The 26,473-nt window shown below is 35.0% G+C and overlaps 1 protein-coding gene across 1 annotated transcript; it reads left to right on the top strand.

Annotated features, from left to right (window-relative positions):
* Positions 1-1,192: 1,192 nt before the first annotated feature.
* LOC145632318 (ferredoxin-dependent glutamate synthase, chloroplastic-like) lies at positions 1,193-25,836 on the top strand. The gene is made up of 33 exons (XM_081684664.1): positions 1,193-1,680; positions 3,240-3,552; positions 4,757-5,199; positions 5,287-5,418; positions 6,177-6,275; positions 6,512-6,582; positions 7,722-7,818; positions 8,726-8,818; positions 9,618-9,763; positions 10,668-10,827; positions 11,162-11,272; positions 11,412-11,627; positions 11,735-11,892; positions 13,837-13,966; positions 14,298-14,356; positions 14,525-14,630; positions 15,284-15,380; positions 17,152-17,267; positions 17,911-18,108; positions 18,225-18,335; positions 18,552-18,791; positions 18,871-18,969; positions 19,861-19,956; positions 20,041-20,238; positions 20,330-20,404; positions 20,575-20,703; positions 20,828-20,926; positions 22,665-22,807; positions 22,926-23,019; positions 23,460-23,698; positions 23,785-23,863; positions 24,173-24,256; positions 25,209-25,836. Exons 1-33 carry the CDS (start codon positions 1,408-1,410, stop codon positions 25,371-25,373), a joined length of 4,869 nt encoding a protein of 1,622 aa, XP_081540790.1. The 5' UTR covers positions 1,193-1,407; the 3' UTR covers positions 25,374-25,836.
* Positions 25,837-26,473: the final 637 nt, after the last annotated feature.

The following is a 26,473-nucleotide window of genomic DNA, read 5'->3' as shown; positions in this document are numbered from 1 at the left end:
ACTCTTGATAAGATAGAATAATTTATACAAATGGGTTGTGGGGAAAGATTATTATTTTTTGAAAGAGAAATATTTAGTGCAGGTCCAGTGGAAGTGAAAAATAAAATGCTGAAATAAGAGTAGATCCTGATTGAATTAAAAAAGTGTTCCAATTAACTAGCTTAGAAAAATGTTAGGAAAATAATCGAGTTGTGATTAATTTGAAAGCGTTTCTCTTGAAAAGTAGTTGATGGAATTCTATGCTTCTTTTTACTAATGCTATTTTCCGTCTAGAATATTTATTTCTCTTTCCTCATATGCCAAAAAAAAAAGCACATTTGGTGTGTTGGAAAATGATTTTTTTAGCAAAATTTAATATATATTTCAGTATACACCTAACTTAAATTAAGAGATAGAAGAAAAAAAAAACTTTTCCAATTCAAATGCACATTTGTAGAATACTTGGACAATATACTAAACAACTTTCCATGCATCTTTATATTTTGAGTAAGGAAAAAAGCACACCTTGCTAAAGAACCTATCAAATATCCAAAAGAATCATCCAAATGATTATCAGTCACTTACAAATAATATGGAAGAAAAGAGAAAAGAAAAAGTATCATTTAAATAAGTCAAAATATTCCATCAAATATAAAGAATATTTAAAATTCCATACAAAATAAGAGATTATTCCATAACAATCGAGAATTTTCCCCTCAGAATTTCACAAAGTATTCGTTTACTTACACTGAACAAGAATTTTTTTACTCATTATAAAATTTCAACAGCTTAAAACGAGAAAAAAAAAACCTCCATACCACTAACTACGTTTTCTTTGTAATTACAAATATCTTATCAACAAAAATCAAGATAAGGTACGAGAGATTTGCTAGTGATGTTAGATGCAGGACGATAATTCCGCATGTAATTTCCCTACACAATATTTTATCATAATGTTATGTTCTTTTAAATGTAGAATAAGTCGTAAGCAACTAAGAACGGTGCAGTCACATATACATATGTGACATGTGTATACAATAGTAACAATTAGATAAAAGTCGTAAAACCTAATATAAAATGAGTTAAATTTCCAAAAAAGTAGGCAAAAGCCTTTATTATCCTAAAAAGGATTAAAAAGAAGACAAATAAATTAGGGCCAAAGAAGTAGAGAGAATATAACAGTAAAAGGCTAGTGGCCACACTCCTCCACTCTTTCTCCCAAATAAAAACACCAAAATCCAACTGAAAAAACTCCTCATTTTTCCATTCTAGTGGGTTTGTTGTGGTTGTGGTCTTCTCAACCTTCATCCCCATTTTATCCTCCTCTTTTTCTCTCTCCTCCACACACTCTCCTTCATCTTCAATCTTCCACTTTGAATTTGTTTGATTTCGATTTTGTTCATTCAGTGAGTTGATCAATCGTCAACAATGGCGCTACAATCGGCGCCGAAGCTGCTATACTCGTCACCGTCTCCGTCGGTATTCTCTGCCAACGAACGCCGTCTCGTCTTCGCTGACTTCGTCGGTCTTTCTAAGAAGCGTTCTCGACGCCGGAGAATCGCCGGAACTTTCCGGAATTTTCCGGCGGTTTCTGCTGTTTCGTCGGCGATCAAGGCTGTTGTTGATGACGTTGACCGTGTTCATTCCTCTGGTTCTGCTACTCCTAGAGAATCAACCTCTTCTAATCCCTCCGAACAGCTGGTATACTATGACGATTCTTTTATTTTTAAATATTTTTAATTTTGAATTGATTATTTGGTGATTGCGCTACTTTCAGTTCAAATTAATATGCCATTATTCTGAACTTCAACATTTTTTTTAATTATTAAACCTTATTATATGTGAATTTGTTTAATTATAATGCTTGAATTAATCAGTGATTCTGAAAATATGGTTATTTTTTCTATTTTGTTTGCTTGTTTGAATTTTTGATTTATTTTATTTTGTTTTTCGCGAAGATTCGAGTTCTGTTTGGTAAGTGGTATTGTGAATTTGTGATGATATGTTGCACCATATATATAGTTTATATGTTAGTCACTATGATTGTACAATTAATTATTCCCTTAGTCTTTTCTTGTTTTTGACTGTATTTTTTAAGAGACAATCAGGGTCCAAGCAGGAGGGATGGATTAATTATTTCTTTTTTTTTTACTATCTTTTGTGATTTATACTCTTTCTTTTTAGTTGACATATTTTTTTTTCCTTTTTTCTTTTATGTGTGATTTTTATAAGATTTGCCATGATATATGATTTCAAAAAGTCATCTTTTTATGATTTTGACTTATTGATTGTTCAAGGTTGTACTGTTTGCTCTTTTTTTTTTTTCTAAATCAGTTCGTTAGTAATAGTTGAAGCTATGTATTGGCAAACATGACCGTTAAAACGTGTGAACAAAAGAAAATAGTTGTTAGATTTGTTTTGGTATTTAATTTCATAAAAAAAAAAAGATCAAACACCATCATGGTAAAAATATTTATGTTGACAATAGTGAAAGTCAACTTGATTAGACTAAAGAAAACAAAGGGAGTAGTTCATATTTCATACGGTTGGTTGGATAGGTGATAAAATTGGAATTAATTCATTTTTAAGATGCTGACTACTCTCTGTTTCTTTTATTTGCTCAATTTGTCTCTTTGCATGGTTTTCAATGAACATATTAGAGCATCAATATCTTCAACTTCGTATAAAATTTATAAAAAGTACTCCGTATATTTTAAAACTACACATTGAGACAAATCTAACAAGATCCGATGTAAATACAAGTGTCTTTTTCTTTAAACTCATCTAGGAGGATAAGCAAATTTGAAATATAGTATATTGTAAATTTATTTGGATTGACCTTTTTTTTTTGTCTGGGTGATTTGGCTTGAATTAGGTTATATTTATTTCATATTTGAATTTAATTTTATATGAATTCAGATTGATAATCTGTATCTTATGACAGAATTATAAATTGCCGAAATGTTGCTTGTGGTCAGAGTTAATTTCAGAAGATTGTTGATTGAATTTTAGTAGCATAAAACAACTTTATTTATTTATTTATTTATTTATTTTTTATTTACCTTATTAAAAGAACACGAACGCTATAGTCTCTTTTGTTTTATATTTAAATTTTTTCAATGTAAAAAAAATACCATAAGAATTGAGAAGTACAATTCTTAAATTAGAGGTAGCAATTTTGTTTGTTTGTTTGAAGAGTATGAGATAAAAAGGATTGACTGTAGTGTTGTTTCTCACGATTTGGACTTCATATATTCCAGGCTGTAAATTTGGAGGATATACTTGCAGAGAGAGGGGCTTGTGGTGTTGGTTTTATAGCCAATTTAGATAATAAGGGGTCATTTCAGATAGTTAGGGATGCTCTTACTGCACTTGGTTGCATGGAGCATCGAGGGGGATGTGGATCAGATGACGATTCAGGTGATGGCTCAGGAGTAATGACTGCAATACCCTGGGATCTCTTTGATGATTGGGCCAAAGACCAAGGGATTGGTCCTTTTGATCGGACACACACTGGTGTTGGAATGGTTTTTCTCCCCAAAGAAGATAACCTGGCAGAAGAAGCCAAACAAGGTAAAAAACCAAGAAGACAGTAATCTTAATTTTCTCTTGAAATTTACTAAGTGTCACTTTCTTGGTTATGGCCTTATGGGAATGGGATATAGCATTTATTGGCACAAAGAAAAGGTGGTGAGTAGAAATATCTAATTACTAATTGTAGTGTAAAACAGAAATCTGTTTTTAGGGATGTATGAAAGCTCAGCTGAGAATCATGTAGCCATGTACTATGTTACTCAAATACGGGTATGAGTGTTGGCCAAGTATTTGATATGTCAATGCTGATTATTTCAGACACAAGGGACAGTGTCCAAAAATTGGGATGTGGCATAAATGGAACATACCTTATATTTTAAAATACTGTTTCTAATGAACTCTAATGTACAAATACTCTGTACACACAATTTAAGCTGAATTGATTATTAATTCTTGTTGTAAGGCTTTTCCAAAGCTCATTGTTAGCTAAAATTACACATATTCTTCCTTTTCATTCATATATTTTTACATGTTCCTATATGGTTATGTGGTTCTAGATAGTTTAAATGTCTGGGTGAGCATTGAAGTGTCTAATAAGAATTCCATACCCTTGTTGGAGTGTTGAGTGTTTGACATGGGTACAAAAGAAATTATGAAGGGTTGAAGTCATACAGGCCATGTCCATTAATTTGTTCACAAGTCGGTGCTATACGGATTATCTATCAATATTTATAACACTCAAGGATGAGCTTATTTTTCGTTGATATGGTCCAAACCACTTTTGGGATTCAAATTTGTTTTGCCGCTTGCTGCATTTGCAGTTGACTGCTAAGCTGTCATTGGGAAACCTGTTACCGTTCTAAGCAAATTTTTAGAAATTATCGAGTTTTAGCTATAAGGATTCCATTTGTTTGTGGATGGGACTTGTGATGGTCCTTGGATTTTCTACTTGCACTTGTTCAAAGATCTACTTAGAGATAATATGTTTCAAATAAAAAAAGCAATCGATCATTTATCTCATCAAGGGGAGGTTTTTATACAATTAGCCTTTACCCCTTGCTTATTGAGGCAATTGGAGAGGTTTTTCCAAGAGATGCATGTATGTAACAATAATTTTTTCTGTTTAGGCAGATAATTTTGGACAACAGATCTGTTGAGAAAACTGTGAGATTTGAGAACCTTGTGTACCAAGCTTTTGTGTGATTGAACTGATTTTCTATGGTCCCTATATTTTTTTTTGCAGTTGTACTAAATATTTTTGCTCAAGAAGGTATTGAGGTGCTTGGCTGGAGGTCTGTCCCCACTAATAAATCTGTTGTCGGTCGAAATGCTAAAGAAACCATGCCCAACATACAGCAGGTTTTTGTTAGAGTTATCAAAGAAGAAGGTGTTGATGATATTGAAAGAGAGCTCTACATTTGTCGGAAATTGATAGAAAGAGCTGTCAGTTCTGAAACCTGGGGTTCTGAGCTTTACTTCTGCTCCTTATCCAATCAGACTATTGTTTACAAGGGGATGCTTCGGTCAGAAGTTCTGGGAATGTTTTACTATGATCTTCAGGATGAACTTTACACATCACCATTTGCCATTTACCATCGGCGGTACAGTACAAACACTAGTCCTAGATGGCCACTTGCTCAGCCGATGAGGTTTCTTGGTCATAATGGAGAGATCAATACCATACAGGTTGAGATTTGGGTTTCTTTTGAGTTTAGTTTCGGCATGACCTTATTTTTTTAGTCACCAAAAATTTACTGTGAGATCCATGTACAGGGAAACTTGAATTGGATGCGATCTCGAGAAGCATCATTACAGTCGCCAGTTTGGCGTGGCCGTGAAAGTGAAATCCGTCCTTATGGAAATCCCAAGGCGTCTGATTCTGCTAATCTTGATAGTGCAGCAGAGGTAAGTATTCCTTTAAAGTTTATCTGAAAGCATGCTGTCTTAATAAGGAAAGTAATGGTTCTTTATGAGCAGGTGAATGCTGTAACTTCACATATATAAAACTGCTTGTGGAAGCATGCAATAGAATCTTTCAAATTCCAGAATTATTTCTGTTTTAATCGTGAAATTCTTATCGAAAGACATGAAGATTTTGAGGCTTTTCCCTTTAACCAACATTCCAGAAATATATTCCATATATCCTTAGAGAACCATTAAGGAGTTACCTACCTATTATTTGTTATACTGTTGATGGTTTCTTAAGGGAGGTGTTTTGTCAGTGGTGGCTGGGTGCCTGTTTGGTAATAAAATGGAAGTGGGGTTAGGATAATGGAGTAGTGTACTTAAAACAAAATTTTCATTATCTTCCATTTGTTTTCTGTTGTTTCTATTCTTGTAAGAAGAAACATGTAGACAATTTCTAATTGTATGCTATGACTAATATATGCCATTTGTTCTTCTGATCCATTCGCTCATTCTCTGCATTTTGTTCTTATGTATGTTACCCTAATCCTTTAGTGGTATCTTGTACGTTTTAATTGTTAATATGTTGCATGTGGACTATGAAATAAGAGGGGGGTTAATGCCGATTGTTCACATTTCTTTTGTGTTATTCTGCACTTTTCCCCCCCTCTCTTTTTCCCTTTACACAGTGGGATGGAGTGATCTCTAATTATGCTCTGTTTCCCTTTTCATTTCTCTGGTCTTGTTAATTTCTGCAGTTGTTGATAAGAAGTGGGCGTGCCCCTGAGGAAGCTTTAATGATTCTTGTTCCTGAGGCTTATAAGAACCATCCAACCTTAATGATCAAATACCCTGAGGTGATTCTTTTTATAATTCAAAGTTTAATGTTTGTTGATATTCAGAACTTGCATATATCTGGCTCAAGTTACTAGAAATATCGAGGTTCTTTAATTCATTTTAGTTTGAAAGTTTGATCGATTTGGAGATGCCAATTAATAAAAATAACTAAATAAGTCTAGAATTCTGTTTATGCAACTATAATTACACATTGGATTTTTGGTAATAGAACTATTTCCTTCCTCTTGTTATGTAGGTTGAAGATTTTTATAATTACTACAAGGGGCAAATGGAAACTTGGGATGGACCTGCCTTGCTTTTATTCAGGTGAATTGATGGCATATATTTTTTATCCTCCAATGTGTTTCTTGAAGCATTTTCTGGGCCATACTTCTTTGGATGTTTATGTTCCTAGATGCTCTCATGCATGTTCTTCATGTGATCCTTTTCATTTGTTCATTGAATTGAATGCCACTTAAACCTGAAAATGAATTAATTTAGCATTTATTTTACTCTTTTTTTTTTTTTAAATTTCATTTTGTGCATTTTTTCTTTCTAGGTCAATGTGTTATTTTGTACATCGACAGTGTTTGATATAAAATAGGGCCTAGACAACATTTAGCTGGGGTTTTAATATCACTGTCTTGATATCGTTTGTTTTGCTCATTGTTATAATTATTCTCGCTTCTCAATGCTGGCTTCAGGAACAGCATGATCTTGATACAGTTCTATGTATAATTATACATAATATAGAGCCTAAGATCATTCATGCAATTCTGAATATTGCATTTTCAGTTGTAGGAATTGTCCTGTATAGTTTTCTGGTAAAATCAAGTTATTAGAAGAATTTCATGTGGTCAAGATAGTCTCTGAAGCTATATTACTCAGACATAGGTATGGGTGTTTGTAGTATGGAATAGATGTTTAGACTGTTAAGACTTGTCAAGACTTAAAGTTCAAGATATGTGGACAATAATTGGATGGTGGTGGGGGGAAGTAGTTTTTATGAAACATATTCCTGTTTTTTAAGAACTTTTGTTTTTGATTGCCACATAGGTGAGGGTGTTTGTAGTATGGGTATATATTGAAATCACCTATTTGTCGATTCTAGTCTTTTGGTTTCTATTGATACTCATTTGTAGTTTTGCAAATTTGGTTTTGACTGCATATCTTTCAAGAATGAAAGAAGCAATGAATGCTCATCATCATAAATAATGGAGTTCTACTTTTCTTATTTGAATTAGCTTATCATTCTCTATGTTTTCCTCCTATAATACTCTTCTAGTTACTAAACTTTCTTTATTATTTTTCTTTTGTAAATGTTGGCATCATAAGTAGTGGATTTCCACTTTTCTTATTTGAATCAGCTTATCATTTTCTATATTTGCCTCCTATAATGCTCTGCTAGTTACTAAACTTTTTTTTTTTTTTTTAATTTTTATTGCTCTGCTGTAAATGTCTCGTAGTGATGGAAAAACTGTTGGTGCTTGTCTGGATCGAAATGGTCTTCGTCCTGCAAGATATTGGCGTACAGTGGACAATGTCGTCTATGTTGCATCTGAGGTATGCTTGTCAATACACACTTCTTGTAAGTAAAATACATCTGTAGACAATGTTGTCTATGTTGCATCTGACGCCTTTGAATTGTGGTGTTCCACTCGACAAATCTAACAATATCCCACATGACTATAATTTGCCCAACATATCAATCAATAAAGAAGGTTTATTGTAAAAATGTGAATTTTCAAGTGTTGCAACTAAAAGTTTTTGCTAAAATATAGGGTGAGGAGTGAGGACCAAAGGATAAATTTTATATATCCTCTGTTCACTTTTAGTAACACTTGAAAATTCACATACCATATCTAGGGATTCCAGTTGTATGCTTAGGGAGGGCTGGGAGGCTACTTGCTATAGACCTTCTGTCACTTTTTTAAATATAAATTGCTAAATATCTATTCCATATCAAAATTTGTTCGGAACTTCAAAATAAAAATTCCCTTGCACAAATATGGGAACTTCTGCCTGATGTTAGACATGGGAGGATAGCTATTTAGGTGAAGCTCTTTGGCAGCAGGGCCAAGGTTGTTGAGGTGCAATTGATAGCAAGGAGTAAGAGAAAGGTGGCTAGCTATTAAGCAGATTTATGGGGTCTAATGATTATCTGTCACATAGCCTTTTAGGTGAAGCTCTTTGGCAGCGGGGCCAAGATTACTGTGAAGTTTTTGATTGATAAGATATTTTAGCAATATACTTTTTGTTCGCTCAGAATAAATGTTAACAATACACTTTGACTTTCGGCAATATATGTTTGTTTGGGAGCTGTCTATGCTACTTACCATTTCTAATTTTCCCTAAAAAAGGCAATGCTAATTAGGGCAATGCTAAATGTTGTGTCATGGAAAGCCTAAGCTTATTATCTGAAGTAAATTCAACAGAAAAATTAATTGTTCCAGGTGTTGTCTTCATATAGGTGGGAGTTTTACCAATGGATGAATCAAAAGTTACAATGAAAGGGCGTTTAGGTCCAGGGATGATGATATCAGTTGATCTCACCAGTGGTCAGGTTTGTACTCTTAACTTTTACGAAATTGTCTCAGAATGAGTTTGAAATATTTGCTGTAATAAGATGATCATTTTCATGTTGGGTATTGTTGTAATTTGTTTTTTTTCTTGTGAATAATGTTAATGTGCCCTGTAGGTTCATTTTCATTTTCATTTTAAAAATAGTAATTCCATCGTATTGGTTGCTCTATTAATGTATCTCATATTACTTTGTCTGATTTGTTTTTCTGGTTGACATCTGTATTCTGTAACCTCATCATTTTGAGACTTGAACAATATTTCCTAGAATGTGCTGTGTATAAATGGCATTTCATAACTAATACATATATGAATTTGTATTGTTTAAATTTTCTCGATGTGCTGTAATAATATTCACTTTTCTTAATTTTTATGATTGTTTAAGTGTTTGCCTGTTTTGTATTAATAGGAAGACTCATTTCCCTTTAGGTTACCACTTCCAAACATGATTCCCTAAGTGAGGATGTGAGATCTTTAAGAAATTAAAGGAATGTGTAAAATCAATTATTTAACCCAATTAGTATAATAGCTTCTACCTGGAGTTTGCCTGTGATAGGAGTTCTGTTTTAATTCTAGTTGGACTTTGCAAATAAACAAATAGCTAGCTTTATGCTTCCATGTTCTATCTTGATCTGCAAGGTCTTTCTACTGCAATGATGCAGTAATAGTTGTTTGATTTTAATTGCTGTAGCAGTAAAGGCACTGTGACATTAATGCTTCACTGGTATTCAGAAAGATTTAAGTTGCTTCAGCCAATCATCTTTAGTGGATTGTAACTGCAGGTTTATGAAAATACTGAAGTCAAGAAACGTGTAGCTTCATCTAATCCTTATGGAGAGTGGGTAAAGGAAAATCTGCGTTCATTGAAGGCTGTAAACTTTCTTTCAGGAGCAGTTTTGGAAAGCGACACAATCTTAAGAAATCAACAGTAAGATTCTTGCCCCTTTGCTATTTTAGGTTGCCTTGGTGTGGTGGACTTAAGACATAATTGTAAGACATGTATCCACTATCTAGAGTCAAGATAATCACAACCTGTTCCGTCTGGCAGCTTGATGTGCATGTTTCCCTCAATTAGCTACTAGAATCTACTTGTATGCAATTAGAACATGCCATTTCCTGTGTTACTTAAATGGGTATATTAACACGCAATCTTACAGGTTTTGGTTCCTCCTTTTGCATAAGTATCGACCTTTTTTTTTTTCCTTTGGTGAAAGCATAATCATCTAGTCTCCTGTAGTTGGATGTCACCTTTAAAATTGAGGAATTTGAAAGGTATAATTTCTGTCAAATAACCATTTATCTTGTCACACTTGTAATTTATAGTATGGTATGCTTTATTTGCCTTTTTAATTTCATTATTTATATTTAATTTGAACTTGGCTTTATGTATTTGCCCTCTATTGTTCGGAATTAAGGGTCCACTAGCCCATGGACAGTCAGGTCTAGACTTGTCATTATGACTCTATTCTACGGCCCAATTCGGTCAGGCTGTCTGTCTGGTCAAAATCAAAGGTTAAAGCAAGGCCCTTGAATAGATAAGATCTTGGTAGCAATAGAATATCACTAAATGCTGTCATTGTTATCTAAAAGGCTAATGATGGTAATCAATCTTTCATGGCGTTTTTTAAAAAAATCGGGATTTTTGTAGTTCAGAAATTGGATATTGTGAGTCACAAGGCCCGTTTAAGCTTTAGATTGGTGGCTTTTGCTTATGGCAGATAAAGCCTTTTATTATTTGTTACTTCTATGAACATGACACGGTGCTATACTGAGATGATAAGAGAATTTCTGTTTGCTTTTTCTTGTATGATTCTCAGAGTTCTTTTTGACAGGGCTTTTGGTTACTCAAGTGAGGATGTCCAAATGGTTATTGAAAGTATGGCTTCCCAAGGAAAGGAGCCTACATTTTGCATGGGAGATGATATTCCGTTGGCAGTGATGTCCCAGAAACCACATATGCTGTATGATTACTTCAAGCAACGATTTGCACAGGTTTGCTTTATAAACTTTTGAAATAAAGTTTGGGGTCCATTGAATTATTCCCTAGACCCCTTCATGTGGCAAAAATTTTAAAAAAGTTGATAACTGAATAATATAGCGAATAGAGAGAAAATTAAGAGCAAGTGTTCATATAAAGACAAAAAAGGTTGATGTGATGGAGAAGAAGCAAAAAATTTACGCAAAATATAAGTGTGAAATTCATTTTGGGACATTTAAAAAACAAATATGTTTGAAGTGAATGCTTAAATTCTATAATTGCACTTTTCTTATGCTTCTTATGCTTAAATAAGGATCTCATGATATGGCTAACTTTTCATCTTTACAGGTTACAAACCCAGCCATTGATCCCCTTAGGGAAGGGCTAGTTATGTCTCTTGAAGTTAACATTGGTAAGCGTGGGAATATATTAGAGGTTGGACCTGAAAATGCCTCACAGGTTAGTCAATTGACATTTCCCCTCACTTGGCTTTAAATGTGATTATTTATCGCAGTATACAAAGGATCATGGATCTGGATCACGTGTCTGATTTATGGCTATCTAGGTTTGATATTTGACGTATTCCACTGTGATTTAGGTTATTTTGTCCAGTCCAGTACTAAATGAAGGGGAGCTGGAAGCGTTGGTAAATGATCCCTTACTAAAGGCCCAAGTACTGCCAACCTTCTTTGATATAAAGAAAGGAGTTGAAGGATCTCTAGAGAAAAGACTTAATCGGTTATGTGAAGCTGCTGATGAAGCTGTTAGAAATGGTTCGCAGATGCTTGTCTTGTCTGATCGTTCTGATGAGTTGGTATATGCTGCTTTCTTTCTGATCCCTTTTGGAATAGAAATTATTTTCTGTTTGCGCACATTGCTAAATTTGTGTAGTAATTGTAATTGATGTCTTCTTTTCTCTAGGAACCAACTCGACCTGCCATCCCTATACTCCTTGCTGTTGGTGCTGTTCACCATCATCTAATTCAAAACGGCTTGAGAACATACACGTCAATTGTGGTTGATACTGCTCAGTGTTTCAGCACTCATCAGTTTGCTTGTTTGATTGGATACGGTGCAAGGTCAGATATATTTCTCTATTTGAAACTTACTAAGCTTTATCATCAACACATCATTACGCACATAGCATTTCCAATACCCTTTGTAGATCTTTCTAATTAGCATCATCTGTCATAAGCTATTAACCTGCTATTGAAACCGTTAAGCATATGCGGAGTAAATATTATTGAGTTCATGCATTAGAATTACGCACATATGTTAGTTACTAATACAATTTTTTTTAGCCTCTTATTTGACAAACTTACAAGATAAATTTTTTTTAACTAAACTCTAAAATTTATGTTCAAAACTTAATATCGATTAAAAGAAACCTCTCTAATACGTCAAATCACACTGTGATGTCCTTGAAATGCAACTTAACTCAAGATGTTGCTTTCAAGGTACCGCATTTGTCACCATGATGGCAACTACGACCACGGACCACCTTTTTGCATAGAATTTGCTATCACTTTAGAAAATGCCGATGGGGATTAAGGAAAAAGTAGCTGAGGAACTAATGACAGTCTGATGAAATTTCAGTGATAGCTAATAATTTAATAATGTAGCACAACTTTGATTATCCATACAATAATTAACTCAGACTTTGAGAAATTACAACGATACTTCTTAATCAGAAAAAAAGTAACTAAATTGTGCTAAGATGCTTTTTACTGATATCGTCAGATGACTCAGATATCCTATAATAATACCCCTGGAATTCCATGTAAATCTTAAATACAAGTCTCATTTAAATATATGTTAATATTGGGTTTTGTCACAAGTTAAAAGAAAAACATGATACATCCGAAGTATTGTTTCTACCTTTATTGATCCCAAAATTGGATTGTTTTGAAAGATTCCATTACTGTTGGGTGTGTTTGCAAATTGGTCACAAGTGATTTGTAGCCTACAAAACAGGTGAATAAAAATCACAATCTTTCTCCTCTAGTCAACCACAACAGCCCCATTCCCTATCCTACACTAACAAATCTTTTCCTCTGTTAACACAACCCCTCTCCTTATCCTGCCATCATTGTACCCACTCACTGTCCAGCAGCTACCTTAACCCTCTCTCTCATCCCTTCTCCTGCTCACCACATTGCCTTATTGACATATATGACATTGCATCATCTCCATAAAACCAAAATACCTAACAATTATGCAAAAGCCCCTAGAAAAGGGATGTTTTTTGAGAAAGTTACCAAGTGAACATCTTCAAAAACACATTACACCATCTTCATGAAGCCAAAATGCCCGGCAATTATGCAAAAGCCTCCAGCAAAATGATAATTTTTGAGAATATTCTCCAGCAGGAAATCGGGACGCTGGAAGAGTGGGAAAGGGTAAGGAAATTGATGGTGGCAAGAGGTGGGGCCGTGGGGGAGGAGAATGATGATGTTGTTGGTAGTTGGTGCGAGGGGAAGGGGGAAAATATTTGATGGTAGTAGGAGGTGGTTTTGCTAGAACTTGGAATGTTGTCTGTGGTTGGTGCAGGGGAGGAGGAGTAAGGATGGTGTTGGTGTGACCATGTGAAGGTGGTGTGTGGTAGCTTTTTGAGATGGGAGGGGGAGGAGAGGAGTGAGAGGGTGGGGATCCATGGTGTTTGGAAAGGGGAGGGGAGGAGAGGAGAGGAGTGAGAGGGGTGGGGTGAGCAGAAAAAAAAAAAGAAATTTTAATGGCCAATTGAAACAAGGCACATTTATTTATTACCATCTTTACCTGCTTCGTTTGGTGAGCAAACGAGAGAGAGAATAGGTTGAGTTGGTGGCTGCTTGGGAAAGGCAGGGGATCCAGCTTTGTTGTTTCAGTTGTTTTTACTTTGTGCTGTATGTCTTAGGTCCTGATTCAATGCGTTGATGTTAATGTATATATATTGTTGTTTCAGTTGTTTTTACTTTGTGCTGTATTTCTTAGGTCCTGATTCAATGCGTTGATGTTAATGTATATATATGTATATAATTTTGCAGTGCCATTTGCCCATACTTAGCATTGGAGACATGTAGACAATGGCGATTGAGCAATAAAACCGTGAATTTGATGCGAACTGGAAAAATTCCCACAGTTACAATTGAACAAGCACAAAAGAACTTCTGCAAGGTTTGTGCATAGCAATCCTGGACTACCCATCCCTGAAAAATAAGCCTGTGCGACTTGCTGTTTGTGTTGTTGCCTTTTATTTCCTCATTTTATTTTTAGTTGTTGCTATACTACTATACATAGATATAATTGCGTTCTTTAATTTATTTTATTTTATCAATAAAACTCACACATTTCCCCCAGAATTGCTTTATGACAGCCTTAAATTAGTCAAAAAAAAAAAAAAAAAAAAAAAAAAAAAACCCTCTCCTTCCCTCCCCAATAAAATAAAATTAAGAAGTATGATTGATTTACTTCACAACTAATATTTTTTTATTTTATTTGCTTGTAGGCTGTTAAATCTGGTCTTCTTAAAATTCTTTCAAAAATGGGTATCTCACTGCTTTCTAGGTATGCACTCCTTAGTCCTTACTCCAGATCTGCATAAGTTTTCTGCAATTTTCCTTAATTTTGTTGCTTTCTTATATTCTGTTCCCCTATCTAGATTTTAATTTTATTTTTTCAAGTTTATGCTATGGCCAGTTAAATTGATAGTCTTAATCTCATTTCACAATATAGTTACTGCGGTGCTCAAATATTTGAAATATATGGGTTGGGAAAAGATGTTGTTGATATAGCTTTCCGAGGGAGTGTCTCTAGCATTGGTGGAATGACTCTTGATGAGGTAAGCTAGGAAGCTCTCTCTCTCTCTCTCTCTCTCTCTCTCTCTCTCTGTGTGTGTGTGTGTGTGTGTGTGTGTCTGTCTGTCTCTCTCTCTCTCTGTACACATATTCCTTTATACTGCATAATTTGTCTTGTATCACGACTGTCATATCTTTGACTGCTTATATGCATAATGAGTAGCTATCAGTCTTAATGATGGATAAAATTAATGGCATATTGTACTGAGATTACCATATATTTTGTGCCTGGAAGCCTTATTGCCTGTAGTTCTATGTCAATATATGCTCATGAATGTTCCTAAGAACCCACAATGCACCATAAGAATTTCCAACGACTCATTGTGACATGCTCCCAACCAATCTTCTAGTGGCAATTTTGTGCAGTGACGCAGTCTCATCTTTTTGGGGATCATGCATGATGCATTATCCAATGATTAATGTTGCTTTGATCCACCTGTTTGATCCTATCATCCTATGTAAATAAGCTCCTATGGCATTTTGCATGGTTATCTGATATAAAGGCTCATGGTTGCAAATTAACTATCTTGGGATTTATTATTGATCAAACATATATAATAGTAGGAAAATTCTATTTGTTCTGGTGATTGTAGTCCATGTCTTATCCTGACTCTTTCTGGTGAATATTTATCTGTAGCTTGCGAGAGAGACGTTGTCCTTTTGGGTTAAGGCATTTTCCGAGGATACAGCCAAAAGACTGGAAAATTTCGGGTTTATACAATTCAGACCTGGAGGTATTACTTGCACACTGCTGTCTTATTTTTGCCTGTCGAAACTCTTGACTTGATGATGATGACATGACTTTTGTTTTATTACTTTCCTTGTCAAGTGAGTACATATTTCACAGAGTACGATTTTAGATTCTGAATAACCCAAAACTAATATTTCTGCAACATTTCTAGTTACGGTTAGTTGTGTACACCCTTTCAATTAACGGGACTGAAAAATCTTAATGCTAACTCCTTTTTCAAGGTGTCCGATTCTGGTCATGCTTTCTTGCTGGACAAACTCTTGCCTAGCTACAGTTTTGTAATGTATTCTGAAAAACTTAATTATAACATAAGCCGTTTCATTAATGGAATAAGTGAATGCCTCAAAAAAAAAAAAAAAAAAAAAAGGAATAAGTGAATAACCAACATGAATAATCCTTTTCTTAATCCCATTTTTGAATCAACTGGGCATTTATTCTATATTTGGTGATCTGATTATCATAACAATTCCAAGTGTTTAAAGGCTTACGTTTTCAATACAATTGTAATCACAAACTATGCTATAAATGTGGATGTATAGTAAAACAAACATGTAAGTGTAATTGAAAGAACATTTATCTTTGCTCCTGAGTGTAGGATCTAAGCGTTAGTGAACAAATTTCTAAAATTATTTGTCACACGCTATATCTAGTGAATTGATTATCCCTTTGTTTAAAATTTAGAGTTGAATATTTATTTTAATGACCAAATTTGCCAATTACCAGTTATATTTTCCGTGAACCTTTTCATCAGACTTCTATTCCTTTACATGGCTGTGGGCAATATTGGTCTCTTTGCGTAGGCACTACGTTTAGCAAAGGATCACATATTTATTGATAAGGAAAGCATAGCTTTGGGCAATAATATCTTTGCATAGGCACTAGGTTTTTGGAAGGGTCACAGATTATCTATTGATCAGAAGAAAGCGTAGCTTTGACTGGAGCTCCACTGGATTGTTAATATTTTCATCTTAATAATATCTTTGCTGTCGTATCCTTTTTGAAAGAAGCATCACCCTTCTCTTCTATAAACTCATACTGGTGTCAGGTGTTTGGAACCTTTGGATGATGGAAAGGTGATAGATTGTGAAAGACCGTTCTTCCTTATTTGGATTTATGATCGGGAAAAAGGGGAAGGTAAAAAATTAGAGTTATTCATTTTCCTTCCCCTTTTAATAAACCAAAGGAATACACTAGCTCACTCCTTCCCTCTCCTCTCCCCTTCTACTTAATTGCTGACCAAGTAACCTAGTTTTCTATTAAAAATAAATAAAATATCTTTGTTTAAGAGCTCAAGAGTTCAGTTGGATTTTGTTGGATAAGTTTCTTGCTGCTGTGCTTCTGAAATCTATACATTTTGACAAGCTTTGGATCTTCTTAACTTCATCTACAAAATAAGACCTTGCATTGTTCAGCTCTGATTGGGAAGGCCAGAGCATTCATGACGTTATAAATGCTTGCTTATATCAATTGGATATAAAAGGTTATTGGGCTTTAAGTCAACAAGTCCCTTAACTCTTATATTTTTCATCTTCTTACTATGTTTATTGTTAATGTCTGTACTTCTGCAGCACTTAACAACATAAAAAAATTGTGGCAATGTAACTGCATTTTGATTCCTTTTTGAATATGCTCAGTCCATGATTTTGGTTCTGTAAACAGCTATTCTTTTAATTTCGTTTAGCTTATTGATTTTTCTGTTTCCTTAAATTTTGAATGTTGAATGGTTTCTTACACTATTTATGTTCTTTTTGTAGGGGAATATCATGTAAACAACCCAGAGATGTCAAAGTTGCTTCACAAAGCTGTCCGCAACAAGAGCGAAAGTGCTTATGCAGTTTATCAGCAGCATCTGGCTAACAGACCTGTCAGCGTGAGTTTTCTTGAATCCGTGTTGATTTAAGAGCTAATTATCTCGCATGAGTTGCATCCATTTTAATCCTGTGAGGGCCACATTAATAGCGTGTGTTACATATGTGAAAGGATTGTTTTTTAGTGCTTTTGATGCTCTTTTGTTTCTTTGGTGGGGAAGGGGTCAATTATTACTTCTTCACTGCAGGGAGTTTTTAGGCATTACTTGGGAGGGTTGGGATAGTGTGTGTGTGTGTGCGCGTTTTTTTCCTTGTGTTTATTTTACTCACCAAGTGTGGCATATCGTATTACTGTTGTACTTGAGAATTGGAAGATTTGGACATCTTGTATCCAAGTTTGTTGTTATAAAGATTAATGTTAGTTGTATCCTTGTGGAGGCCAACTATTTCAAAAGTCCCTAGATCTCTTGACATAGCCTTTTAAAATTTTAGGAAGCTGTTACCATTTCTAATCAGTTTCCAGGTAGAGAGCTAAATCACTTTTTAGATTAGAGTTTCTCACTATCCTTGATTCTGTATTTCGTGAACTCCTTTCAGCTCCCTAGGGATATGCTATTCTGTGTCTTGTTACAAATTTAAACATGTCTGCAAATATTGCTAATGACTGAAGTACTGAAAAGATAATATGAAATGAAATTGTTTCAGGTTCTTCGTGATCTTCTGGAGTTCAAAAGTGACCGGGCGCCTATTCCTGTGGGTAGAGTAGAACCTGCTACATCTATTGTCGAACGCTTTTGTACTGGTGGAATGTCCCTTGGAGCTATCTCTAGGGAGACTCATGAAGCAATTGCCATTGCGATGAATAGGTTGGGTGGAAAATCCAACTCAGGAGAAGGTGGTGAGGTATTCACTCTCTTCTATAAAAACTTTTATGGCTAACAATCTTTGTGCTTCATTTTTATGTTCCCATCTTTCACAATATATGCGCCGTAGTTATTGGTGGTGTTCTTTTTTGTCAGGATCCAATTAGATGGCGTCCCCTGACCGATGTGGTTGATGGGTATTCCCCTACTCTGCCTCATCTAAAAGGTCTTCAAAATGGAGACACAGCAACTAGTGCCATTAAGCAGGTGACTTTATATAATCAGCTTGGGTTTTTTTTTTATTTTTGTTTTATTTATTTTTTATTATATATATACAAAGATTCTTCTTATTGTCACAGATGAGCACCTATAGATTCTCACCTTTTTAGGCCATGTATAAATTCTTGTCTAAAATCTTGCTTTATTTCCGTTGAATGGTTGACCTGCAATTCTTGAATTTTACAAGCTTTTTATTTTCTTCAGGTTGCATCTGGACGTTTTGGTGTCACTCCAACGTTTTTGGTTAATGCCGATCAATTGGAAATCAAAATTGCACAGGGTGCTAAGCCTGGTGAAGGAGGCCAATTGCCTGGAAAAAAAGTTAGTGCATATATTGCCCGATTGAGAAACTCGAAACCTGGGGTTCCTCTTATTTCTCCACCACCTCATCATGACATTTATTCCATTGAAGATCTTGCACAGTTAATTTATGACCTTCATCAGGTACAAATCCTATTTATCAATGTTATAGAGATCCATTTACAAGTAAATACAGCTTTCACTCATTATGAAAATTTATCAGATTAACCCAAAGGCCAAGGTATCAGTAAAACTAGTAGCAGAAGCTGGTATTGGCACTGTTGCCTCTGGTGTTGCAAAGGGTAATGCAGACATCATTCAGGTATATATGTCCTTTCCATATGTTATATTGAGGTATGAATGTCTCTGTATCACTGCTAGAGTGTTCTAAAAATGGCTTACACTAACATCTACATAAACATATGTCCTTTCCATATGTTATATTGAGGTAGAGTGTTCCAAAAATGGCTTACACTAACATCTACATAAACAGAAACACATTGATAATAACAGATTGGAAGAAAACAAATTATACAATTTAGTCATGGCTAGATGGTCAATATGTAAATTAAGTACTTGTATAAGTCACATTTGACAAATTAGTATTCAGTAGTAAATTGTTAATTTTAATTTGCAGTAGGGCATACTTTTGCACAAACATAATGTCACCTTGAAACCTTACATATTCATGTCAGAACAATTTTTTTTTAGTAAGAATATTATTCAACTGACAGTGATAATTATTGATGTGGGCCTTCTTCTCTTGATATTTTGATGTTAGTTTCATGATTGCATAACAGTCAACTTAAATTTTATTTTTAAGCTCAGAGCAGTCCTCTTTTTTTTGTCATAGCATCATAATATTTTCTGATCTGGAAGTTGTGGGTTTTTAACTGCAAGTGTTCTTCTTGGGAGTGAGCGATACTTAATACTTATGGAATCTTGTGAGCTTTGAAGCACAAATTTATTAATTTTAGTGATATCGGAAACCCGATGAAATCCTAGATAGCTCATTTAGATTTAGTTAGATTGGTGATTTGGGAAGCTACCAATGAGGTGGATCTCTCACTACATGGCAAGACTGCCGGAATCAATGTGGCTTGACATGAGAAATGAACCAACTGTATTTTCTGTCCTGTGTTGGGACTACATATCCATTTATGCTCCAAGCTTTCAATTTAGGACTGGAGTCAATTCACAGCTTGATTTGCAGGTATCAGGACATGATGGTGGAACTGGAGCTAGCCCAATAAGTTCGATTAAGCATGCTGGTGGACCTTGGGAACTTGGACTTACAGAAACCAACCAGGTTTGTATAGCACAGGAATATCTCAAAATGTTTCTTTTTGGTTATCTAATTTCTCATTTCATTACTGACTAAATTATTTTACAGACCCTTATTGCAAATGGACTTAGAGAGAGGGTCATTTTGAGAGTTGATGGTGGGTTAAAAAGTGGGGTTGATGTCATGATGGCTGCAGCAATGGGTGCTGATGAGTATGGTTTTGGATCGTTGGCAATGATAGCTACAGGCTGTGTTATGGCTCGCATTTGCCACACGAACAACTGCCCTGTTGGTGTTGCTAGCCAGGTATACCATTTTTGATATTACACTTTATTACTTTTCTTCTCTCCAGGGGTTGTCTTTCTTACACTTCCATTCTCGCATAAATTAATAACAGAGGGAAGAATTACGTGCCCGATTTCCTGGTGTGCCTGGTGATCTGGTGAACTACTTTTTATATGTTGCTGAGGAGGTAATTAACTGTTTACTTAGTTTCTGAGACTTCTAAAAACAATCAGTTTATGGGGGGGTACTGGGACATAATGTGGTTTTGTGGTTTATAATAGTAGCTGGACATTGGATTATACTTTACAAAATCATGAATGTAGTCTTTATGCAGTGACCTTTTTTAATGGTTGCCAGGTAAGAGGAATTTTGGCGCAGTTGGGTTTTGAGAAGTTGGATGATGTGATTGGGAGAACAGATATTCTAAAACCAAGAGACATCTCATTGATGAAAACTCAACATCTTGATCTCAACTACTTACTTTCTGTATGTTCATTTCAAACTTGTTATATGTATAATTATATGATTGTTTCTTCATAACTTCACTTAATTCTCTGCTAACTGGTGTGTAATCCCCCCCCCCCCCCCCTCCCCCCAAATCTATTTCCAGAGTGTTGGTTTACCAAGGATGAGCAGCACTTCCATCAGGAAACAGGAAGTTCATACCAATGGACCGGTGCTGGATGATCAAATACTTTCAGATCCTGAGGTATATTTAGGAATCATAAATTAATTCATACCTCAATAAGAAAAGCAAAATTTGTTGTGGCATTGATGGTCTCTTTGGTAGGTGGTATATACTATATATGGTGGTATTTGGAAAAAACTTAAGTTTAGTTTTACAGGTTTCATCCTAATGTCCACAGTAATGCTGCCCATTCCCCAAACTTAAAAATTTCTTCATAAATTTCCATAACCAAATACTTTCTCTCAAATGAAAATGAATGGTAGAAAAATTTTATGTTGAAAAGAGATATTTTGGGGTTGATTAGCATTACCTTAGGCATTCACACAAGATGTTCCTTGCAAATTTATCAATCCCATTTACACTTATCAAATGGGCCATGAACATGGTTTTGAATCTTGGATGCCGCTGTGATTGCGGTAATGGCTGCGGAACTACTATCACGAGCAATGCGGTTGTTGTGGCCTAATATTTGGGTCATGGTAGGCTCAAAATTTCTTACAATGGGTTGTGAATTCGTGATGCAGTGATGTGGCTGAGATTTAATACCATGGTCGTGAAGGCTTTTCTAGTCTGATTTGATTTGTTTACTTGGTCATTTTTTTTTTTTTTTTTATACTTATATGCATTGTGTTTTTATGTTGGTGCTGCTGTTTCGTTCAAAATTTCTGATTCCATAAGGTTAGGATTGCAAATGATAATGTATTGCCAGAAATGCTACTCCTATGGTGTAATAGACCGACTTTAGGGGGTAATTAAGTAAAAGACAAATTTAATTAAGAAGAAGAGAAGGAAAGAAAGCATTCAGCTTTTAGTATGTTTTATTATGGTTTTTCCATTTTCGTTAAGTAGTCACATGTAAGCTTTAAGGTCAACCTTGACCATTAGTATAAGTAAGTTAGTATGGGTAACATAGAAGGTAGGCAGAAATTAGTGAGGAAAAATTGGAGAGTTGCAACCTTAAGTTGCTAGGAGATTTGTAGCCTCAAGCTACTGAGAGACTCATAACCTCAAGTTATGGCTATCCTTATGCAATCCAACCATTAATCAATCAAATGTTCAAGCTTTCAGCATTAAATTAATATTAATTGTGCTTAATTAAATCAGTAGAATCCAGTCTATAACATATGGCAAGAAAGTTTTGTAGCTATTGTTGCTACATTTTATGACCAGAATGGCTACTTTTACGGGATTAAGGCTTTGATTGATTGATTGATTGAATGGCTATTTTTACGGCAAAGAGTTATGTAGCTAACCCACCAGGTAGTTGCTATTAAGAATGGCTTAGAAGCATGCAAATTGCTAAGTCTTCATAATCAATTTTGTCTTTTACTATAATTGCCAGAGTTGACCAGCTGCAATGTGTAAAAGAAACACTTCCTCGGTCTATCACTATTCCTGCTATATTAACATACTATTGGTTAATGTCTACTCATTTAGTCATTTATTGTTAGTGAACATGGAGAATATATTATGGACAAGCGGTTACAGGATTAAGTGTTGGAGTAATAGTGTGTTAAATGCATTGAGAGAATAGTAACTGACATTTACGTAAGTATGACTAAAGGATCAAGCAACATAAGATAATTTTTTTTGTAAAACATATCATATCTTTTTTTAGTGTTCATTAACTATCTGCAAGTCTGTTACAATAAGCGCTCTGCAATTGTATTTTTAAATATGGATACATTTAAGTCCAGAAGGTTCTATTGGTATTAAGATTTAAATTAAATCTCTAAGTTCTCTCTCACAACTCCTGCAGATTATAGATGCTATTGAGAACGAAAAGATTGTTAACAAAACTGTTAAGATATTCAATGTGGATCGAGCTGTATGTGGCCGTGTAGCAGGTGTTATTGCCAAGAAGTATGGTGACACTGGTTTTGCTGGGCAGCTGAATATAACGTAATGTCTATTTGATGTTTTAAATTATTCATCTCAAGAGCTATATCTCATTCCTCAACTCTTTACTCGTATGGAAAGTTTGGGCTAATAGAACAATTAACCTCATTCATGTCTGCAGTTTTGAAGGGAGTGCAGGCCAATCTTTTGCAGTCTTTTTGACACCTGGAATGAATATCCGCCTTGTTGGAGAAGCTAATGACTATGTAGGAAAGGTATGAACCGTATGATAATGATGTGCAAATAATATAAGTCATCTGTCATTCTTGAACTTTAAGTCTTTGGTATAGTAGGAGAATTTGCAACATGTCATGACCATCTCTCATCAACCTTAATTTAAACATTGATGCTCTCTGTACTGGCAATGTAAATCAATACCTGAATCCATGTTTGGGTTTTGATAAAATCAACTATGAAATTAAATGAACACAGCTTGGCTTTCAATTCATTTTCGCTCTCCTCTGTAAGTTCGTTTGGGTTACATTCTGGTGTATAATTTCTAACTTAGTGATCAGATGTGGAGTAAAATTTTCTTCTGTTGTTTAATGAGAGACTTGTTGATTTATTATAATAAAAAGCCCATAACTTTCACCAAATTTCAGGTTTATCTTTTTAAGTTTCCTGTTAACAATTGTTTTGAATTAAATGTTCACAGGGTATGGCTGGAGGTGAGTTGATTGTTACTCCTGCAGAAAATCCTGGATTTTGCCCAGAAGAAGCTACAATTGTTGGGAACACCTGTTTATATGGAGCAACAGGAGGTCAAATTTTTGTAAGAGGTAAAGCAGGGGAACGATTTGCTGTAAGAAATTCACTTGCCGAGGCGGTTGTTGAGGGTACTGGTGATCACTGTTGTGAATATATGACTGGTGGTTGTGTTGTCATACTTGGAAAGTGAGTGTAGTCTTATTTACTAATATTAAATATCTTGCACTTGGAAAAGAAGAAAATATTCTCATCTTTCTCTTTCCCTTCAACAGAGTTGGTAGAAATGTTGCTGCCGGCATGACTGGAGGTCTGGCATACATACTTGATGAAGATGATACTCTCATTCCAAAGGTTGGATTTCATTTCTGAATATGTTATCCTTGTGCTCATTATTAGGGATGATGGCTATTTGCAAGAGGATATTAAATGCTGCATGTGTAGACATAGCCCAGTTCTTGGCTATGCAAGACTATTCTTTTTGTTGAACCTTCTGCTCTTCTAAGTGTGCTGGTTGAACCTTCTGCAAGACAGTAAAGGAACTCGAGGATGGCATATTATCTTAGATTAGCACCCTGTTTGACTCCAGTGTGCTTGTTTATTCTCTGTCAAAGTCATAATTTGATGAAATTGTATACTAATTGCTGCGTGTATTTGAACCAGGTAAACAAGGAAATTGTGAAAATTCAGAGGGTGACAGCTCCTGTTGGGCAGATGCAACTCAAGAGTTTAATTGAAGCTCATGTTGTAAGTATTCTATACAAACAGCAATATTACTATGCAGAAACAACGTGCCTTCTATTTGTCTTATACTCTTATGATGAGTTTCAGGTTTTCTAAAAATGACTTAGAAGTGACTGAACCCTTCTAATGGAAAAATGACTTGTGAAACTGGCACTAAAACTCATAAAATGACACATAATGTCATATAAATGTCGCTCATTGAATGGACACATAAGGTCATACAGTGACACAAAGTTCTTGAAAATTAACTTGTAAAAATGGCACAAAATCATCTTTAAGCTGATTCCCTTGTACTTGAAACAGGACACTGACATTTATATAAACGATGCAAAGCGTTTCAGTAAAAATAAAACATTCAAATTTTGTAAAATGCTGCATTTAAGAATGACACTCTACATTGAAAGAGGGTACTAGTAGAATTGACATAGAACTCCTCAGAAATTACAAAAAATTTGAGAAAATGATACGGTGTACTTGTTAAACTGACACAACCATGAAGGATTACTGAATAAGAACTTTAAAGCCACATACCCTTCCCTATTCCTTCTCACTCTTTTAACAATTGCTTTAAAACTGGAGCACTAGCTACTCAAATTGCATGTCTAAATCCTCTCTCCAGTCCAATTTATTTCCATGATCATGGGCAAAGCCAGCCACTAATTTCAAAAATTAGAAAATACTTGTCAACTTTGTGCATGGTGTTGGTTATTTGAGTACCCCCAAAAACATTATCATGCCTTAATTCTTACAAAAGACACCACAATCTTCAAGACTAAATATATCACTGACAAACTACATGAAAAGAATCAATGTAACATCCATATGTTATTCATGTTTGTAGGAAAGAATTGCTTAGTCGTCTGTAGCCTTAAATCTATAAAACGAAAACATTCGTCACCCATTTGTGATTTTAATGTCATATAATTAACCTGCTAGCCTATCTTTTGAAATGCAGGAAAAAACCGGAAGCTCCAAAGGTGCTACTATTTTGAAGGACTGGGACAAGTATCTGCCACTCTTTTGGCAACTGGTACCACCTAGTGAAGAAGACACTCCTGAGGCTTCTGCAATGTTTGAGCAACAAACTACTGAGGAGGAGGCCACTTTACAGTCTGCATAGAGAGAATTGCTACAACACGTCATTTCTTCACCTGAAGATGTCCAGATTACTCGTCACAATTTGAATTGGAAGAAGAGTGAAAGGTGGGGAGCGTTCAGCTGCACCTTCTGCTTAATGTATAGGGATTGATTTTGGAGCCTGTTAAGGCCACACTCTGCGCCTCAGCTGAGTTCCTTTGTCACGAGATGAAGGTCTTCGTTTCTTCGACTTGGGACCTGATCTATTCATGAATGTCTTACTGTGAGGAACCGTATATATTGCAACTGTAAATTCTCTCATACTTAACTGTCCTCATTTTTTTGGGGGGTGTTATTTTCCTTGAGATCTAATCTTAGATCCTAAAGGTATATTGTTGACCTGCAGACAAGTGCTGCATGTAATTTGTGGATCAACTTGTCCAAAATTATGAATAACTTAAGTAAATATAATGCGTCTTTGATGCCTTAAAACTCTCATTAAATAATCTTCCTAGTCTCAAATTTTTGGAACCTCATTCCATTAGTTTTCTTATCGACTGATTCGATATGTATATATTCTGCTACCCATGAAATAAAGCTGTATAGTGATGGAGTAGTTGTTTTTGAGGTTAAATACCTCGGCTTGTCTTCCAATATATTTATTCAAGTTCCTCTTAATTTTAAATAAGTCAGCTAGTTTTTTTTTATCCTCGTAGAACTATATTTACTTTGTAAATTCTCTGTATCTCTGAATAATCTCTTTCGAGTTCTCTACATCAAACTTGTTAATTTGTAACCTCTCATCATTTTACTGTGAATTAAATGCACAAGAACTTTACTTGTTTAGGTAAAAGAAACAATCAATTGTATTCATGCTTCCAAGTTTTCTAATTGTTTTGTCTTTTAAGCAACATATTGCTGTTAAATCATTATGCTCACTATCAGATGTGTGACTGTGATAGTTACAGTACTTTCATAGTTTCGTTGCTAGTTAAAGTTTACGACAAGCATTTCTAATACGAAGGTACAGTTGTTCTGTAATACTAGTTGTTCTGTAATACTGGTGCAGGTGCAACGTTTGCTATCAATGGCTTGGCCAGAGTCTTGGGAGTGTTTGGGTTTGGTTGCAATTAGGTCAATAGC

The sequence above is a fragment of the Chenopodium album genome, chromosome 5 (genome assembly GCF_948465745.1).
Source record: "Chenopodium album chromosome 5, dcCheAlbu1.1, whole genome shotgun sequence".
NCBI classification, from domain to species: Eukaryota; Viridiplantae; Streptophyta; class Magnoliopsida; order Caryophyllales; family Amaranthaceae; genus Chenopodium; species Chenopodium album.
The sequence above is the reverse complement of the archived record's forward strand: the minus strand, read 5'-3'. Positions and strand labels throughout refer to the sequence as shown.

What these genes read in the sequence shown, in the direction of transcription:
- LOC145632318 (XM_081684664.1), top strand. Translation starts at nt 1,408, where the DNA reads ATGGCGCTACAATCGGCGCCGAAGCTGCTATACTCGTCACCGTCTCCG. An exon ending in TTGATTGGATACGGTGCAAG is followed by an intron (nt 11,893 to 13,836) that starts GTCAGATATATT and finishes ATAATTTTGCAG; the next exon opens with TGCCATTTGCCCATACTTAG. An exon ending in ATCTCAACTACTTACTTTCT is followed by an intron (nt 20,704 to 20,827) that starts GTATGTTCATTT and finishes ATCTATTTCCAG; the next exon opens with AGTGTTGGTTTACCAAGGAT.